This window comes from Lachnellula hyalina, assembly GCF_007821495.1.
Source record: "Lachnellula hyalina strain CBS 185.66 chromosome Unknown contig00008, whole genome shotgun sequence".
NCBI lineage: Eukaryota > Fungi > Ascomycota > Leotiomycetes > Helotiales > Lachnaceae > Lachnellula > Lachnellula hyalina.
Genome location: NW_022157122.1, coordinates 203,134 through 222,340, shown reverse-complemented (window position 1 = coordinate 222,340; position 19,207 = coordinate 203,134). Strand labels below are relative to the sequence as shown.

Sequence of the window (19,207 nt, the reverse complement as noted above, 5' to 3'; positions counted from 1 at the left end):
CGAAAAACAATCAGACCTGACCTTTCAATTGAATCGAAGACTGGCCACGGGGCAGTCCGATTCATAGATTGATTATTTCTCACACCGGTAGAGACATCCACCGACGGCTGAGTCGCCCTTATTTCTGGCGAATCAGCTACTGGCTCAATATCATCCCCGCGCTTGCGCTTGCGCTTTCCCTTGACTGGAGAGGCCGGGGCTACTTCTATAGACGGGAGTAGCCTGTAAAGTTCTTTTGAAACTTTGGACTTCTTCCAGGTGGCGACCAAGTTCTTGGTGGTGACTTCGTCGTTCCCTATTGACTGGTCAGCAAGGCTCCAATGCAAAAAGTCCCGCTGGGTACCTAGACATCTGACATTGTTTCAGATCTGGAAGACATCCTTGAAATGAAAAAGGCTTACAAGTTCCATTACCGCCACCATCCTGTACTCCCTCCAGAAGTCCGAGCAGCTTAGTTTTAAAATCCCCATCCTGCACTGCTAGACCCAATAACTTTTCGTACGCCTCTACTTGCACTTGAAGATCACGGTTTTCGGCTTTGAGCTGATCGACAAGTTTGGGCGGAAGACCTCGCTTCTTTCGAACTGGATCGTAGTGACAACTCCGCCCCTTTGACACGCAGGGAGTGCAAGAGGGCGTCTCTTGATCACACCTGACCTTATTCTTCCGGCAGGTCTCACAAGCTTGCGTTACGCGCTTGCGGTTGGCTTTTTCGTCGTGTGGGGTCACGTTATCTTCTCTCAGGGGGTCCTGCCCATTGGGAGCTTGTATGTTTGCCTGTTGCGCCATGGTAAACACTCGCTGGTCTATGAATCCGGTTGACGGTCGCGAATGGTCGCGAGGTTGTGGAGCGAAATATAGCTGGTCCAAAAAAGGAGTGAATGAACCAGTGCAAAAGACACGTGATTCCTGGCTTGTCTGGCCTGCTCCAGACAACAATGCCTTTATACTCGAGTTTACCGTCTCACATAGCTGTGGAAGGCTCAATAGAGACGCCGGCGTAGAGTCGCAGAGCGGCGCAGGTCAACTCTAGGAGCACGGATTGTGCTTCTAAGTTTTGCGTTGAACCTCTATAACTATCATGGAAACGAGGGTGACGGGTGGATTCAACTCTAGCGAATATAGTAATACCGTTCGAATTGTCAATAGTTCTAGACTGTTGTACTCTTACCCCAGGCTTTTCCCATTGTGAGGTCACGGCATGTCGGATATGAATTTATCCCCCAGCCAGTGGCTTACTAAGCAAACTGGAGTTCTCTGGCCATCTACCGCGACTCCTAACCGTGACAAAACTACAACCCGCACTAATCAGCTCATGCGAAAGTCTGCTGTGCAGACTCGTTCGACAACAACTCGAAAATAAGATTTAAGGCTGGAAATGATCTCAAAGTTTGGCATTTCTTCATGGTGAGGTGGCGGCCATCGGAAAATATCATCATTCGCTGGAACGAAGCCCATTGATGTAATATCACGTTTTGGAGCAATGCAATGAGTTGAAATGGCCGTTGCAACTCAGCTTGATCCTTTATCGCTAGAAACAGATTTGAAGCTAGTTTCAGCACCGCAAACCCCAATCTCAAGACAGTTTCCACGGGATGCTTCCATTGTGCTCATCGGCTCCCGGGGCGTGGGGAAACGAACCCTCGGCTTCATTGGAGCGACACACCTCGGCCGTCGTTTGATCACAGAAGATCACTATTTCCAAGAAATCACTGGTATTTCAAGAGGTGATTTCCTCCGGACTTACGGAAATCGAGAGTTTTATAAACGAAATGTGGAGGTATTGAAGCGGATGCTTGATCAACATCGATCAGGATGCATGATCGAATGTGGCATGGGAAGTCTCTCGCATCAAGCTCAAAAGGCACTCCGAGAGTATTCGAAAACAAACCCCGTTATCTATGTCACCAGGGGTAGCCAGAGGATTAGATCCCTACTGAGACTTGGGGATGAGGAAGCAGCCCGTCTAGCGGCTGTTGACCTCTCTCATCGGACCTGTTCGAATTTAGAGTATTACAATCTCTATGATCCTAGCTGTGAGGGAATTGATACACCACCAGAAATTGGGCTTGGAAATCAATCCTCAAGGCTTAAGTATGCCAAAGAAGACTTCTCAAACTTCCTTGACTTCTTGACTGGTCAAGGTCTAGCACGAAATAGCCTCGAGAGTCCATTTTCAATCGCGGCGCTTCCACCAGAGGCAAGATCTTACACCTATGCGTTGTCACTGCGATTATCGACGATTCCTGATCTGGATCTAGTGGAACTGGAAGCTGGAGCCGATGCTGTTCAATTGAAAGTCGATACCTGGTCGTCCGACCTGAAGAAAATGTTGGCAAAACAAGTTGCAACAATCAGAAGGAAGCTTGGTGTTCCAATCATATTCCAAGTGGAAGAGTATGTCTTTGGTAATTCGCCATTATCGTTGCCGGAGAAGGAGCATGCTTACTTCCAACTCCTCGAAACCGGCATGCGCCTTGGTGTTGAGTACATCGTTGTTGACCTTGGGTATTCACGCGATAATATCTCTCAACTTGTCAAATCCTCAGGGCGAACAAAAGTCATCGGTCATCATTTGCTTCGAGACGAGAAGTCTTCCGGCTGGGACGACGAATCCCCTATGATCCAGTACCGGCGAGCGAAATCACTGGGTTGTGACATGGTCCGTTTCGTTCGAGCAACCTCCAAACAAAGTGACAATGACACTGTTCGAGGATTTTTAGCCAAGATCGAGTCGATACCGGACCACTTGCCTGTCATTGCATACAATCTTGGAGATTACGGTATGCCTTCACTAGTTTCCAATCGGATTTTCACCCCAGTCACCCATCCGATTATGCAAGCTACAGTAAGTGTGAGCCAGATTCGAAGGTTCCTCCCAACAGCATCTGAGGCAATGCAAAGTCTCTACCAGACTCGAATACTCGCCCCTCTCCACTTTTACCATCTTGGAGCCAGTGTTTTCTACAGTCTATCACCAGCTATGCACACTGCCGCGTACCAGGTGTGCGGAATGAGTAATGATTTCCAATCCTTGAAAGTCTCATCTCTCGACGATATACATCGGCTCTGTCAAGATTCGAACTTTGGAGGCGCAGCCATAACACAGCCATTCAAGGTCCAGATCCTAAGCCGCATAGCAACCAAGAGCTACCACGCTAAAGCCACTGGAGCTGCAAACACTCTGCTACCCTTGCGTATGCTTTCAAACAACAATTCTCTAGATGGAAGCCTCCAGTCACTTCTGCGGCAAGCGAACGAGCGAGGCAAGTCCGGTCCCATAATCGCATACTACGGTGACAACACGGATTTCTTGGGAATCTTGACTTGTCTGAGGCGAAACATCTCCCCGCGAAACGTCGTGCAGCCGTCAAAGACGACCGGGCTGGTCATCGGAGCAGGAGGAATGGCACGAGCAGCAGTCTACGCCATGATACAGCTGGGCTGCAGAAAGATCTTCATGTACAACCGGACCGTAGAACATGCTCAAGAAGTCGCACGGCACTTCAACTCCTGGGCCGCAGGCCTCAGCAGCGACGGCGAGATCGTCAAGGTGCTGAAATCAACGTCGGAGGAATGGCCTGCCGGTTTCACGCAACCGACAATTATCGTATCGTGTGTGCCTGCGAACAGCGTAGCCGGTGAGCCTGCTGCAAACTTCGTCATGCCGGTGCAGTGGCTTGGTAGTCCCACCGGTGGTGTTGTTGTAGAAGTAAGCCAACAAACAAGTCTCCTAACACCCTGTCCAAGTCCATCTCCGCTGATCATTCTATTCTATTCCGTAGCTAGCATATATGCCCCTCGACACCCCGCTGCTGAAACAAATCCGGCGTTTCCGCGAAGAAGCAAAGCAAGCTTGGATAATCGTCGATGGCTTGGAAGTTCTGCCTGAGCAAGCAATTGCCCAGTTCGAGCTCATGACGGGGAGGAAAGCTCCGAAGCGGAGAATGAGACTTGAAGTACTGCGGAACTATCACCGGTACGAAAATTGACGCTGGCGAAATGGGCATATACTGTGATATGACATTTTAGCCGATGTTTATGGTGCCCAGCAGGTGGGGTGGGACATTTATTAAAGCCGACGACGATACGGCCGTCTGAGTGTAGGTATATACAGCCTCGTACCGCTTATCACGGTGAATATTCCCCTGGGGCAAAGAGGTAGGGGCGCGCTGGAGAGGGAATTGGTTCTCCCAGCATTGGGGTATGGAGGAGGTTTCTGTGCGAGCAAACCGGTGAACTTGCACTTGTGCCCGTCCCCTGAAATAAAGAATGGAATGGGTAGATCTTCTCCCGCCTACGTGTAAGAAAGAGGTAGAGGGAAAGTAATACGCCCGTCAAAACCACCGAACAAATAATAGATGTACAAATCGATACTTCAACCTACCATTATAGGCTCACAGCTGCAAGTCAGCTTTTGCATGCCTGACTCGGAAGAAATTTGAAGTTCAGAAGTTGTTTCTTGATTTTGAACTTTAAGATGTGGCCGAATGAGGAAATATAATAAGAGTTTTGTTGCACGTCGCAATCCCAAAGTCTTTTTGGACAGCGTCCAATTGTTTTTCGGACAGAGTCTAAGCTGGTTGGCACGTGACTAAGCTCACACAGCAGAGTGATACTGTGGTTCCTGATTACCCAATCCTTTTGTTATATATACATCGAAGAGCGCCCGGAAAAGTAAGGCATTTTTTTTATTTTTCGATATATTCAGCTTGCAGTATTGTATAGACTGATCTCAAGGAAAAGATTTGATTCCCGGCAGCATGAGAGATTGTTGTTATCACGTGGCATCTGCCGTGTGATCCTTGCTCGTGCTTGCCGGCAGGGCAGGGAACATCGGCGCTTGTTGGCTTCAAAGTTCAAATCAGGGAAAAGCAAGTAATCTGCCCATGTCACCGCATCAATTTTGGCTCATGTCTCCCAGCAGAAGGCCATCCATCATCAGGGGTATATGGACCGTGAGTATTGTTTCAGCGCAGGGTTCTCACCTCTCAGCTATTGATCTGCCTTGACATCAGATGAAATATTATATCTTCAAATCGTAAGTGTACCTTTTGATGTTCCCCAGATTGAGGTACGGACGGAGTCTGGGAGTACAGCACGCCCCAAGCTAGTCGATAGCCAAGCAAGCGCACGGACGTTCATTCCAAGCCAAAGAAGGGAAGGGGTACAGGGTAATGACGTAGAGTGAAAAGTGACCAGCTGAACACAACAAAAAGTCTTCTCTTCATCAGACCATCAACCCATCATCGTTCTTTCAATCCGGTTTGTCCTGGGTACTACACACGTGACGGCCAGCTCATCCACCAGCTGCTCTGGGATTAAGTTGTGGACTTGCAGACTCCCGTGTACGAAGCATTGGCGCCCATCCACCCGAATGTGGAGAAGGACCTAGACTGCACCTCGTCATCGTTGCCATCACTGATTCTTGTCGGTGTGGCTAGAGCTACTTACTAGACCCCAGGTAATTTGCTTTATTAGTACCCCAGCCCAACCTCCCACATTCAGATACTTCTCTTTCTTCATATACACCAAACGACAAGACAAGAACCAATCCGTGAAGTCGATAATATAAAATAATATAATATCATCACCTCGCTATGGGTGCAACACGTAAGTACTTTCTATTGCATCCCTCCAGTTGGCGTTGGCATGGCAGACGGGAATTGACACCAGCTCAACAGGCGGCGCGACGGGAATTGTCTCCCTAATCCTCATCGCTGCATCCCTCCTCTTCCTCTTCTTCATAGTCCTCAGCGGCGTAACCAGCAAGACACCATTCAACAAGACATACTTCCTGCAGGCCGACACTTCCGGTATTACTGGTGCACGGCCCATATCTCGATGGACTTTCTTCTATGTCTGTGGAGATAACAACGAGGACTGTGGGAAGCCTGTGCCGGCTCTCCCATTCGGATACGCCTGGGCTGGGGGTGGCTCTGGAGCTCCATCTAAACTTCTAGGGTATGCATAATCATAACCCCAATGGAATGCATGTTCTGCAACGCATACTGACGATAAACAGATCTCATGGCAAACATACCACCAGCACTCACTACTACTACCTGTGGCGCTTTGGCTGGGTCTTCTACCTGATTGCTTTCCTTGCTGATTGCCTCTCCTTCTTCACGGCCATGGCTGCTCCCTTCAGCCGTCTCGCCGCCGGCCTCTCTGGTTTCCTCATTATCAACGCCCTCTTCTGGATGACGCTCGCTGCTTCATTGATGACGTAAGTATCCATGTCCATATCTGTCTCTTCAGCATACCTAGGTACTGACTACATGCAGTGCCGAATTCGTCCAAGCCCGCAATGCCTTCAGAGACAATGGCATGAGCGCCAAAATCGGCACATACGCCTTTGCCTGGACCTGGGCTGCCTGGGCCGCCATGTTCATCGCGACTATCTTACTCTTCGTAAACTGCGCGTCAGGTGGCCGTAGCCGCAAGACATCAAGAGATTCTGCAGTTGTCAAAGACAGGCATACCAATGGCAACACCGGTGGCGCCCCAGCTAGTAACCTTGGCTTCTTCCGTCGTCAACGCCGCGCCGACCGTGGCTCATTCATTGACGCCGAGAGCCAGCGCCGTGTCGTCAAGGATGAATACAACTAATGTATTCAAATGATGCTGCGGGTGAGCAGTAACAGATAGGGCAGGGGGTAGGGGATGCCACTCAACGGGGAGTTGAAGCTTTAATGAATACCCACGGCCATCCAACTACAACACGGCCGCTCTATCAAGGAATTAAGACACGAGATGGATGAGGATTTGAAGGAAATTTAATACCATTTTGGTGAAAGGTGTATATTAAATTGGAGATAACGGCGTGTTCAAGGGGCATGATGGCCGTTGACCCCTACACTCGCTACTAGCTTTCAGAATACTTAATGTCTACAATACTCAAAAATAGCAAGTTGTATATACATATCCGCAAGATAAGATTATACCTCGTGAGTCATCATCCTAACCGTATTCCAGCCCAATTCAACGCAAATCCACACACGCTCGAAAATAAACAGGATCCTCTAATCTAAACCCACCTCATGCCCCCGCATCACTTATTTCCTAACACCATCAATCAATCAATCAGCCAACTATCCCCCTTAATCCCCTTCCCTTCCCCTTCCTTCCCCCAAATACCTCGCTGCTCACCACACACAACATAGTCTACAAATACATACTTACTCTACTCCGCTTTTGTGCCAACTGAAGTAAGTATATGGAGTAAGTAAGTAATAACTGTAGTAGATTCGGCAAGTGTATCGGGGAAGTGGGTTTATGATATAAGGAGGGAGCACTGTGTGTCATGGAGTGGATTTACGGTATTGTATATAGTTTACTGGATGAAGATGGCGCACTGACGAAGGGAGACTATATGTAGGTAGATATGGATGCTGGATGGAAGGATGGATGGATGGATAGAGAGGAGGTGTGGTGTTGTAATGGAGTTGATTCGAACGGTTTGGCATAGCTTGTTTAAAGCCGATTGAAGGCTTCGCGAACACCGTACATTGCGTGCATGCATGCATCACGCACGTAAAATCATTTAATTGCTCTTCAGTCGAGATATTGGAATCCGCGAGACAAGTAAGTACCTATACCCTCCCTCAACCTCAACCAATCCCATCAAAAGAACAGCTAGCCAGACTCAGCTCCCCTGAACACCATTAACCAGTCCCTCCGCACCTACATGGTTCCCCTCCCCTCCTCCATCTCCACCCCCGATCAACGTCCAGTCCCTAACCGCACCCTTCCAATCCGATACCCTCCCATCCGTAATTCCAACCGCCACGACCCTCACGCCCTCCCCCTCGATAAAGCTCTCCCGCCCCCCATCACACCCCTCTACATCCCTATCCCTATCCCTATCCCTCTCTCTCTCCCTCTCCCTCTCCCACCTCCCCTCACCATCTCCAAACGTATTATTCTCCAAATGCCTCTGTCTATAAAACCCCTCCTCCTCCGTCCCCTCATCCACCAACCTCGCCTCCCCATAAATCGTAACACTAATACTACTCAGCTCGCTCGTATTCAACCCCGCCAGCAACGCCGCCAGGGAACTCGCCCCCCTCTCCCCGCGTCCCGTCCCCACACCGCGATCCGGTGAAGTACCCGTCCCGCCTCGGGACGTCGTAGGCGGCCGATGACTAACCCAATCGTGCACCAGCAGCGACACATGCGGGTTCCGCACTAGATTCGTGCTTTTTTTCGACGCCGGGTTCGTCGTCATGATGATGGTGGGCGAGGACGTGTAGGGCGAGCTGCCTGCGGGCAGGTACGTGTAGTTCATGAGGGAGACGTGGGGGTGCAGGGCTGTGCATGTTGCGAGGTGGAGCTGTGGGGTGTGTTAGCTGGGTATAGATATATATGTAGGTATGTGTATAGGTATGTGGATGTGGATGTGGATGTGTATAGGGTATGTGTGTATGAAGATGATTGGGATGGGATGGGATGGATGGGATGTGATGGACAGCAAGAGGTATCAGCAGCATGAACGTACAAACCGTGCATTCCCTAAACACTGCGCTACTTCCTCTGGCAGCCTGCCCGTGCTTTGCAGATGCGTGCTTCCAGCAGAAGCTTCGTAGATAAGAGGAGGCTCCCCTCCTCCTCGACCTCCTCCTCCTACTACTGGTGCTGATGCCATGTTTTCGCTAAAGGTTCTTTGGACTAAATCGGAGATGAGAGCTTTTTAAAGTTAACCCTCTCCTTCCTTTCCTCGGCGCTTCATTCGTGGTGCATTATATTGTATTGTTGAAACTGTGCTGTGCTGTGTTGTGTGGTGTTGTGTTGTTTTGTTGTGTTGCGTGGCGGGGTTGGAATTTCATGACGCTGACACCCCTTCTCGATAACATACCATCCCACCTGGTCACGTGCTGCAGATTATATCTTGATCACCTATCATATGCAGCCAGCCCCAGCCCAGCATCTTTAATCGCATCGAGTACGGGGATGGGGTTGTGCCAGCTTATACTCTCGAGTAAGGTAAAGGCAATCTTCTATGAATGGTGAATATAAAATTATTCCAGAGCTGATGCATGTAGTCTAGGTCTAGCTCATGGTTTACGTCTAAACTGGACATCGTTTATAGCTTAAAAGAAAACTCAACTACCAAAGCAAGATGTTACCTTCCTAACCTCTTGACGTAGAACATATCATATCCTATATGCAGTCACACATCTAGATCAGCGTCTATTCTCTAAGCGTTCTGTTGAAAGACCCAGACTTTCTACATTACTCACTTCAACTTAGTACAAGCTCTACTTCCTAAACGTTCACGGCATAAAAAATTGAGTTGTGGGTTGCCATGTCGAATTTCACTAAGACTAAGAGTAGCATATGTAGCGCGCAAGACACCCCAGTCACTACACTCCATTACTAGCTACCATTAATGAGACGTGCGCGTGGATCCTCCTATCACCTATACCATTTCAATAGCCACCACTATCCACCACTACGCAACGCGAAGGAAAAAGGTCACGCAAAAGAAACACGCAAACTAAACCTCCCCAGAAGCTGTAATTCCATATTCTCCCCAGAGTGGAATGTCCGTCTTGCTACAGAGCAAGCAGCATGCCTGTAGCGCAGCTCCTTTGCATTTTGATGCAACCAAGCAGTCCACTCTCTTCAAATAGCTCCCCTTGCCTGCGGCCCTGGACATTAATTCTTCCCCAGACCGAAAAATCAAGCAAAAGGAAAACAATGAAAACAAAGAAATCGAGCACGACAAAACATATATCTCATGAAACAGAGGGTCTGCTCTGGATGCTAATTCAACGATGAACGATAGGACGGACATCGAAGTGCAAGCGAGCTTGAGTGACCTTGATTCCAATTGCTTCGTGACCAAATGTAACCAGCAATGTCGAGGGGGTTGTCAATTGATAACGTATTCTCGAATAGTATGCTGCGAGTGTTGCACTATAGCTCCGGATCTGGATGTATTGACATCGGCATGCCGTTCGATGACTTCGACCAAGCTGACAATGCTCATCGGATGTGAGTAGTCATGCCAAGGTTGAAGCGGCTCGAGCCATATTGAAGATCCATAAATCGAAGAGTCGTAAGGAAAGAAGCAATCGTAATGAGAGGAGTCGTGTGATAATATAATCAAGCCAGTACCGAGTATTCGTCCACGAGACGTTCAGGTATGGTCAGCGAATGGGTGTAGATCAAGCCAGGCGAAACTGCCGCGAATCGAAAGTCGAAAATCGATCAAGGAGAGTCGCCGTTAAATTCAATCAATACCATTGCTGTCCATTCTGGTCCTCCCGCTTCGGTCGATAAGAGCCAGATGTATATCCGTTACCAGTTACTGCACCTTTCGAGGCAGAGCGCAGCCTATTTTCGGAGACTATAGCGTCAGCCATCCAGTCAGCATACGGTTCTCCTCGCGGCCAGCGTCATCGAAGCACACTAAACGCGAAGAGGAAATTTCCCTTACAAGGAAGCGGAACTAGCAAGACACTCACATCCTATCACTTCCTCCTACGGCTCTGTTCGTATCGGGAGTGTCGACACCGGCACCACTGGCACCACGCTCAATGACCTTGCGGCGGGATCCGGAGATACCACCAGGCTTGGAAGCACTGGAGGCATGCTGAGGAGTCGGTCCACCGGCGGTGGCAGCGTTGGTACGAGTGCGTGGCTTCTCATCCTCATCCTGGTTTGGCTGTTGACCGGCAGCCTGGGCGATGGCCTGGGCATTTTTCTGGTACTTGTAGACGGTCCAGTCGAAGACATAGTCGTACTGGAAACCCTCACGAACAAAGAGATCGCGGAAGATCTTTCGAAGGTAGGAGTAATCGGGCTTGTCATCAAAGCGAAGCGAACGAGTGTAGTTCAAGTAGATGGCAAACTCGTTGGGAAAGCCGCGGCAAAGGACTTCAGTAGGGGTAGTCATCTTCTTCTCCATGATGCGGTCATACTTCTGCTTCTTGGTAGCAGCCTTGAGGCCTTGCCATGGAAGGGAGCCACGGCAGAAGTAGAGCATAACATATCCCAGGGACTCCATATCATCACGACGGGATTGCTCTGATAATATGTTAGCATTGCTATCAATTGAGGTTAGGCTAGCACGTACCGACGCCCAAATGGGTGTTGATGGAGGCGTAACGAGCGGTACCGGTCAAGTTCTTGTTCTCCCTATAAGGAATGTGGAAGTGAGTCTTGGGGTCACGGTACTTCTTGGCGAGACCGAAGTCGATAACGTTGACTTGGTTGCCACGCTTGCCAATGCCCATGAGGAAGTTGTCCGGCTTGATATCACGATGAATGAAGGATTTGGCATGGATATACTCGATACGAGAGATCAGTTGGTCCGCAAGAAGAAGGACTGTCTTCAGGGAGAACTTTCGGTTGCAGAAGTTGAAAAGGTCTTCCAAGGAAGGTCCTAGGAGATCGAGAACCATGGCATTGTAGTCGCACTCGGTACCGAACCAGCGGACGAAAGGGATACCAACACCTCCAGCAAGGGACTTGTAGACACGGGCTTCATATTCGAGTTGTGGGTGCTTGGCCTTGACACTCTCAAGCTTGATAGCAATCTCTTCTCCGGAAATAATGTTGGTTCCGAGGTAGATATCACCGAATGAACCACTACCAATCTTACGACCGATGCGGTACTTGTTTCCAACTCGAAGATCCTAGAAGAGAGGTCAGTATGCTGCAAACAATATGGTTTATGTTCAAGTAGATGGTGTGAAGATATAGTATATTGGAAGGAGGTATGCCGGCACAAGGCTGTGACTGAGCTCAAAAGTGTCAACTCGGCATCCTCTTGGATTCTAGCCCGAGCAGCACCAGCACACGTGCAAAATCACAAGAATGTGCTCGTAGAAGGCTGAAGAAAGGGAGTATAAACCAGAGGGTTGGATTTCGATTTGGAAGCGGGTGGATTCACCATAGTAGTCATCTTGAAGTTGAACTATGGACTCTGGATATCGGCGGGTCCGATACGAGAGTCGACGACGGGAAGGTTTGCTAAATGAGATGGGTCGATGAAGTAGATGGTGTTCGTGGAGTAGTGTTTGGGAGTACAGGAACTAGAATGAAGAGGTTTGTGTCAGTTGTTGTGTTAAGAGTTGTTCAGGCTGTGGTCAAATCCGAGCGGTGTGGTTCAAGTAGGCAGGTGTCGTAAGCAACGTTCTTGGTGTGAATGCATTTGTGATTTGCTCTCAGGACCGGGAAGGGGATTAAAAATATGCTTGGGGATCTCGAGATATTGAATTCGCAGGAGTGGAATGCGTAGTACGTACCTATTTGCTGCTTCCAAGGGCGAAACTACGATTGAGGATATGGCGACCGAAGACGTGTTTGATTGCTTAAGAGATGCAGACAATGGGCTGCAGAGGGCAGAGACGACGAGATGATCCACTGGGGAAGGAATCCAGAGAAAGCAACCTCGAGAGGATCACTGCTCAGGCCTTGGTGGAGGTTGGAGTTGGGTCGGTTGTGGTTTGGTTATGGAGGGGAGGGGAGGGACGTTGTGATGGAAGATGAAGATGCTGACTGAAATGGCACTGGGCTCTGCCTCGCTTAATGCCAAGGGCGCCTTCCTCAATCCGGTTTTATTTAAGGCCTGGACTACAGTACCAGACAATCAGCGGTCAATGCAAATGTATATAACATTACGCTTCATTTCGTGTATTATTACTCTAATTTATTCCGGTAAAAGCTGTGTCTATTCTACGGCAGTGCATATTATAGCCATGGATGGTTCTTCTTCCCTTCCACTGCCACTTCACGGCTACTTTGAATTTATTCCTTTTGTTACACCGGGAACACGCAGAAGAGCCCCTTTCCCCCTTGTAGTGTACATCGTCGTCGTGTCATTGCTCCGCCCTTCGGCCTTTTCGTGAATCTCGTTGCCCCTCCCCTCCCCTCCCCTCCCTCACTGCCCTCGGCCCTTTAGGGAAAGGGAGAGGCAGAAGGGCAGAAGGAAGCCTGGTTCCAAAGCCTGAATGAAAGAGGGGAACGCTGTTGGACACCAAATTCAGCTGACCTGCCCCCCTAGCTCGCTATTCCTTCCCCCGATCCTGTCACCGACAGCCGGAAACCCACTCTTGACGGAAACACCGCCGCAGTATTCGTTGCAGCCTCGACGCCCAAGCTGCCCAATATCAAATCCAGTTCCTATTAATGCATTCACAGCCCATGTTTCACCGCGAATAACAATCACAATGAATCAAACAAAGCAGGAGTCCAACAAAGGGGAATGGTTTATTCCAATGCATAGATGCATAATGGAATAAATGCAAACACCCTTTAAGTAAGTGAAGGGTCACCGGTTTCAAGCAGTCTCGCCTCCTCACGCCCAATGGATTTGCCTCATTGCGCGATTAATAAATGATCGAGTCAGGTCTAGGTCTCATTGCCCTTACATTGCCATCTCTCTGAAGCATAGAAACATTCGACAGGTCACTGCCAAAAGGCACAACCCAGTATTGGGCTCGTAATCGAAGTGCTAATAATAACGACTTTGTTTGCCTTCCCTGCGTTGTATCAAGTCACCCCCTCCCCTCCCTTCGTGGTGAACAAACAAAGCGGCATCATTTCGGATTGTTCCTCACCACTGAAAATCTCTAGAAATGAGTGCCGCTTTCTCTCTCGAGGACTTTTCCTCAAAGGGCGTCCAACTCGTTCGACTCAACTCGTCGGATTATTGATTGGCGCACGCCTCAACTCGTAATTCAGGTCATGGTTATGGTCATGGTCACACGGATTCCAAAGCCACGAGGTACCCGAAACTCCCGCATTAACGTCTTGCCCCTCGAATAACGTCACAATCAGCCAACTGATTTCCTCAGCATAATCAGTCGGCATCAGCCATTCAATACGAGAGTATTATTCAAATCTTCAAGTCATCTCTGTTAAATCCAACGCCTTCTTCTACAGTATAATCATTAATCAAGCAACAAACAAATTCCCCAACGGGCTGAGCCGCCACCGATATCATATTGATTCTCAAAGTCCAATAACCACCTGCCAACACTTGATTTCTCTCCCTCTCCCTCTCCAGCCTCATATCCCATCCAAACGGAGCCCTTCCCCACCACCAACGTTCCAGAACAACTCACCCTGCAGCCCGGAACCGAATCTATTCGCTTTAGTTTCTAGATATTGGAGAGCCTTATCTCGCCCGTCCCCCTTTGGATTTATCCAGTTTATCCAGAGCCAGAGCCTGGGGAGAAGTACACCGGCCGCTTACCTAGGTTGGTTGTAGGTACATACTGTACGGAGTATCTTGGTAGGGGTAAAAATAGCATATGAGCATGGCACGGCCCTAAAAATAAGATGCGGAAATATTTGATTAGCGCACGATTGCGCATTCGGATGTTGCTGCAGCCTGCAAGCTCCAGGGGCGAATCAAGGGGGCTATCCCCGTGATCTATATGTCACGTGGGCGTATCAAATCGAATCCCAAAACAGATCCCGTGTTCTTCTTTCTCCCTCTATTCTTTCTCATTTGATGTATCGTTGAATCAAATCACTGCCAAATATTTCTAGTATTAAAACTTTATCTTAAACTATCTACATAGAAGCACTGGAGGAGTAACAGTCGGTCCTTCCTTCTTCGCTCGCTTTGCTCGGCTATATTTCCGACCCTTCATAGCGGATTGCGATGCTATAATTCTGACCCCTCTAATTGAGCAAAAGAACATATTCCATCTCCAGACTCCACCAGGTATAAGGTAGTAGCAAACAATCCATTACACAAAAATCATATGTGCATAGCATTTCTAAATTTAAACTAACACACCATCACATAAAGAACTATCCGGTTTCAAAAGCCGAGGACTACAAATCAACGTTACACTAACTCCAACATATCACCAAACAAGAGAAGACGAAAAACAAAAATGCCGCCATACCCAAATCCGCCACCCACCCTAATTTTCTTCTTCTTGGAGGCAATGCTCGGATCCCTTTTACAAAATGACTGACACCCACAGAAGAACCGGCGGGAAACTAGCACACGGAACTCAAGCCTGAACGAGCTACGCACAAATACTTCTGCGTGAAAATCTGGCCCCTCAAACAGCCTTCCTCTCCCTATCCATGGTGTCGAATGCGCGCAGCCTTATTCGTTCTTGCATATACTTCTGGATCCTTGGGACGATCTCACCCGACAGCGAAGGCAAGTTCTGCAGGGCCAACTGCGCGAAAGCATGGGCCCAATACGGAGTCATGGACCAGCCTATGCAATGTGCACCACCAGTTTTCCCTACCTTCCCCAAGACTATCTTTACAAAGTCCTTGGGGGTAGGGATCAACCAACTACCCTCTCCGACCTTTGCTATGGTCGACGACAGCACAAGCTGCACATCCACGCCTTCTGATTTCATTTCAGCAGCAAGTCCCGTAGACCACTGCTGTAGGAAAGCTTTGCTGCCACTGTATGTAGCCAGGAGTGGCGTAGCGAAGAGCCCGTTAAACGATCCCATTGTCAAGATGAGACCACGGTGCCGCTGAGCCATGCCCTGAGCAATGAGCCGCGTAACCATGAGCGTTGCTGTGCAGTTGACAGAGATAATATCTGTAATCTCTTCTTTGGGCGTAGAGACGAACGGAACGGGTATTGTATGCAACTGACTATCGTTGTTGACTAAAATTGCGACATTCAAGTGCTTAATACACGCTTCGAGTTCGTTGTAATTATCGCTTGAGGGCTTGGAGGCATCTGTGAGCAAGATTCCTGTTTGCGCATCTGGATACTGAGATTTGATTTCTTGGGCTAGCGTATCCAGCTTCGATTGCGTGCGGGAGAGAAGCAGAGTATTGAAACCGTGCGATGCGAGGGCCAAAGCATATTCGGCGCCTAGATCATCTTCAACGCCATTAATGATAGCCCATGAGCTCTTTTCGCCATTTTTGAAGCTTCGTACTTTGTCAGGACATACATAAATTTGCCCTCAATTCGAGAAGACTTACATCTGTACCGCTCAACACAAACAGCTCGATTAAGAGGAGGTAAATATCACAAGCTTTGCGGGTTAGATAGAAAAACCCTATCCAGGCGTATATCCAGGACAAGCTCAGGGTGGATGAAAAGCCTACAATGTCGGCAGTAGGCATATTGTTGGGGGTTGACTGTTCTAGCAGAAGGTGGAAGCTGTAAGACGCGACCAAGACTCCATACCTGGAGATACCTACAGTCACTGCTGCACTGTGCCCCTAGCAATGAGGTAAGCAACTGCGACTCCTACAGTGCTTCCTCCGTACCGTGTTGGTTGGCACTTTCACTGTTGGGAAAACAAAGGACGACATGGAAAGTCTTGGCAAAGAACCATTTAATCTTTGTAATTTTCATCATTTGCGCATTTCGTTGACTCACTTGTGCCGACAATTTCTTGCGATCCAAATACATGCGATAATCCACACTCGAAACATCCACAATGCCGCAAAATGAAAGCGTTACTCTCCATGAGCTGCAGTCGTCTTCGCCAGACATCCGCGAGCAAGATCCCGACGGCCCGGACCCCGCCCAAGATGTATCCTACGAATCCAGCACAGATCGGAACTATACCAGCCAAAACAATTCACATAGGACGAGGTATTACGTTCTCATAGGCTCGGCCATATTGCAGCTTCCGATCTGGGGTAAGTGACCAGAATCCGTCGTCCCATTTTCCTACCTTCTAGCTCACACGTAGTGCATGCTTTGCTATGAGTTATGGCGTATTCCAGGAATACTATTATGAGAACTGGACGCTGGATGGGAGTCGTGCACAGACTGGTATTATCGGTACGACCCAGAATGGGGTTATGTATCTCTCTATGCCTTTCTTATTCGCCTTGTTTACCAAACGATGGGCTCGTTGGCGCCAGACTGCTGCTCTTTGTGGAACCGTGGTAAGTATTCAATGTCTACGGACAACATTGCTTTTCAGGTCACTTCGAAGTTGACAAGTTCTTCTATCCAAATTGTGTTTGTCTGCTTAACTTCAACTCTAAAACCCGAGACTAACTCTCAGCTTCCTTTAGCTTGCTTGCCTCAGTTTCATACTGTCTTCTTTCAGCACCAACGTATGGCATTTGATTGTGACACAAGGAGTCATGGCAGCATTAGGATGTGCCCTTATCTACAGTCCAATGACACTGTCACTTGGAGAATGGTTTCAAGCCAGAGCCAGCAATCAGGGCGCTGTCAACCGAGCGGTAGCATACGGAGTCGTCCTGTCCAGCAAAAACATCGTGGGTTCCACATGCCCCTTTCTCTTCCGGGGTCTTCTTGACCACTACGAATTTCGCGCTACCATGAGAATCTGGACAGCTCTTTTAGGCGGAATCTGTCTTCTTGGAATAGCTCTGATACCCACCCATCCTACGAGCATGCCGAATGCTTCGCGGACCCATCGAACTCCCAAAATCCCATGGCATTTTCTCCGCCACAAGACTTTCTACATCTACAGCACTGCCATTATATTCCAAAGCGCTGGATATGGTATCCCGCAAACATACATCAACCAGTACGGCAAAGAGATTACCATGCTATCTCAGACCTGGGCCACCCTTCTCCTCACCCTATTCAACGTCCCCGGTATCATAGCCTCTTCATTCTTCGGCTACCTGAGCGACAACAAGCTCTTCCCTCTCTCAGCAGCAACCGTGGCCTCCATACCCCCCATCAGCTCCGCTTGCTCTGCGTTCCTCCTCTGGGGTCTGACATCGCAAGGTAGTGGGGGCCTAGCCCTGCTAATCCTATTCTCAATCACCTTTGGCTTCTTTTCCAGCGGCTATAGCGCCACCTGGGGCGGTTTCCTCAACGAGCTAGAGCGCGAAGCTGCACAGGCCAATGAAGCAATTGATGCGGGCATGATGTATGGATTGCTGAATGGTGCGAGGGGTATCGGATATGTGAGTGGAGGTTTCGCCAGTGTGCCTCTGCTCAAAGCGGGCAGCGGTTTCAGCGGAAAGTTCGCCTATGGCACGACTTTCGGGCCTCTTATCATCTTCACAGGTCTCACCTCCGTATTGGGTGGGTGTGTTTTGATACGGAAATGGGAGAAACAGCTGCTTCGTATATTCAGTTTCGCCTGAGACTGTCAATTGCCTTTTAACAGATATTTGATGGAGCAAATATTAGTGGGTGGGACTAGTCCATGTGACGGAATTTCGGATTGAGAGCGAAGTGACAAGTATAAGCATCTGCAAACAGCAACATTAAGTTTGATTTCTGGTTTATGAATGTAGTGGGAAATGGACGGGAAATCATAAATACGCTACCAAGGGATTGAAAACACAAAGAAACAATATCTAGGTATTGACCAACGTGTGATTTCGTCTTCCTCCCTCTATCCACCTATTACAAAATACTGTGCAACCTGACTGCCGCTTTTCGCTTGGAACAGTCTGCCCAAGGCTTGAAACTATGCAGGTCAGCCAGCCTGTAACCACAACCCAATCCTATACCCCGACTTCAACTTCTTCACGGCGGCTGCGGCGGCGGCGCTTACTACACGAGTCCGGAGTAAGTTGCCTGTGTTGTATTGAGATCCTGCGCAAAAGCTTTATTGCGCAGCATGTCTCTGAGAACATCCCCAGGAAGGTCCGGGATATGTGACAGAGAAGCATGGATATGAGAGTTTGCTGCTTTTGGGGAGGCCGGGGAGTGCGGTTGTGCTTGGGAAGGGAAGGAGGGATATCGTTTATAACTGGGCGGAGGAATATACTTTGGGAGTATCCTGCTAAGAGGTTATGAGTTGGAGCTGATGAGATGTCCAGGCTTGTTAATTCTGAAGAGGGGATGGATGTTGAGGTTGAGATTCCGAACAGTGATTCGAACCACCTAGGAGAGACGAAGGTGGAATTTCAGATTAAGGAAGCAAACGGGAACTTGAAGATAGCTATAAAAAGCGGCAAGGTCACTGCGGGATGGAAGGTACAGGTTGCTGGTAGGAAGCTGAAGAGCGCATCGGCCGATGGAGTGGAGGCGAAGGGGGCCTTTGAGAGCGAGGATACGATTACTGTTCGCGAAGCTGGTATCAAAGAACTCGAGCTCGTTTATTGAGCAGGTCTCGTTTGCTTTATCGCTCCGAGAATATTGATGTCGATCGAGCAAGGGCGCAATTGAGTATAGAAGCGTTGTGAGTGTGTTGATGGCGCGGAATTGATGATGTTTGATTTTGAAGCGTTTCCGCTGAAATCAAGCAGCCTAGGAAGGTGGGAACTCTCTTGCAGACCGCCACAGCAAAACATTCATATA

The 19,207-nt window shown here is 48.9% G+C and overlaps 5 protein-coding genes across 5 annotated transcripts; 2 read left to right on the top strand and 3 right to left on the bottom strand.

Moving 5' to 3' along the window:
• Positions 1–1,498: 1,498 nt before the first annotated feature.
• qutR (Quinate repressor protein) lies at positions 1,499–3,992 on the top strand (the record flags this gene model as incomplete). The annotated part of the gene is made up of 2 exons (XM_031146566.1): positions 1,499–3,712; positions 3,786–3,992. The coding sequence occupies 2 exons, from the start codon at positions 1,499–1,501 to the stop codon at positions 3,990–3,992; spliced, it is 2,421 nt and encodes an 806-aa protein (XP_031009125.1).
• Positions 3,993–7,648: 3,656 nt separating this feature from the next.
• Positions 7,649–8,647, bottom strand: LHYA1_G001585 (Pyridoxamine 5'-phosphate oxidase-like protein; the record flags this gene model as incomplete). Its single annotated transcript, XM_031146565.1, has 2 exons — positions 7,649–8,335; positions 8,501–8,647. The coding sequence occupies 2 exons, from the start codon at positions 8,645–8,647 to the stop codon at positions 7,649–7,651; spliced, it is 834 nt and encodes a 277-aa protein (XP_031009128.1).
• A 1,594-nt stretch (positions 8,648–10,241) lies between these two features.
• hhp1 (Casein kinase I-like protein) lies at positions 10,242–11,914 on the bottom strand (the record flags this gene model as incomplete). The annotated part of the gene is made up of 4 exons (XM_031146564.1): positions 10,242–10,341; positions 10,473–11,034; positions 11,084–11,645; positions 11,864–11,914. 4 exons carry the CDS (start codon positions 11,912–11,914, stop codon positions 10,242–10,244), a joined length of 1,275 nt encoding a protein of 424 aa, XP_031009127.1.
• A 3,121-nt stretch (positions 11,915–15,035) lies between these two features.
• LHYA1_G001583 (Very-long-chain 3-oxoacyl-CoA reductase) lies at positions 15,036–16,077 on the bottom strand (the record flags this gene model as incomplete). The annotated part of the gene is given in 2 exon segments (XM_031146563.1): positions 15,036–15,886; positions 15,903–16,077. The coding sequence occupies 2 exon segments, from the start codon at positions 16,075–16,077 to the stop codon at positions 15,036–15,038; spliced, it is 1,026 nt and encodes a 341-aa protein (XP_031009122.1).
• A 320-nt stretch (positions 16,078–16,397) lies between these two features.
• On the top strand, positions 16,398–18,042 carry slc16a12 (Monocarboxylate transporter; the record flags this gene model as incomplete). Its single annotated transcript, XM_031146562.1, is given in 4 exon segments — positions 16,398–16,555; positions 16,573–16,602; positions 16,656–16,854; positions 16,987–18,042. 4 exon segments carry the CDS (start codon positions 16,398–16,400, stop codon positions 18,040–18,042), a joined length of 1,443 nt encoding a protein of 480 aa, XP_031009121.1.
• Positions 18,043–19,207: the final 1,165 nt, after the last annotated feature.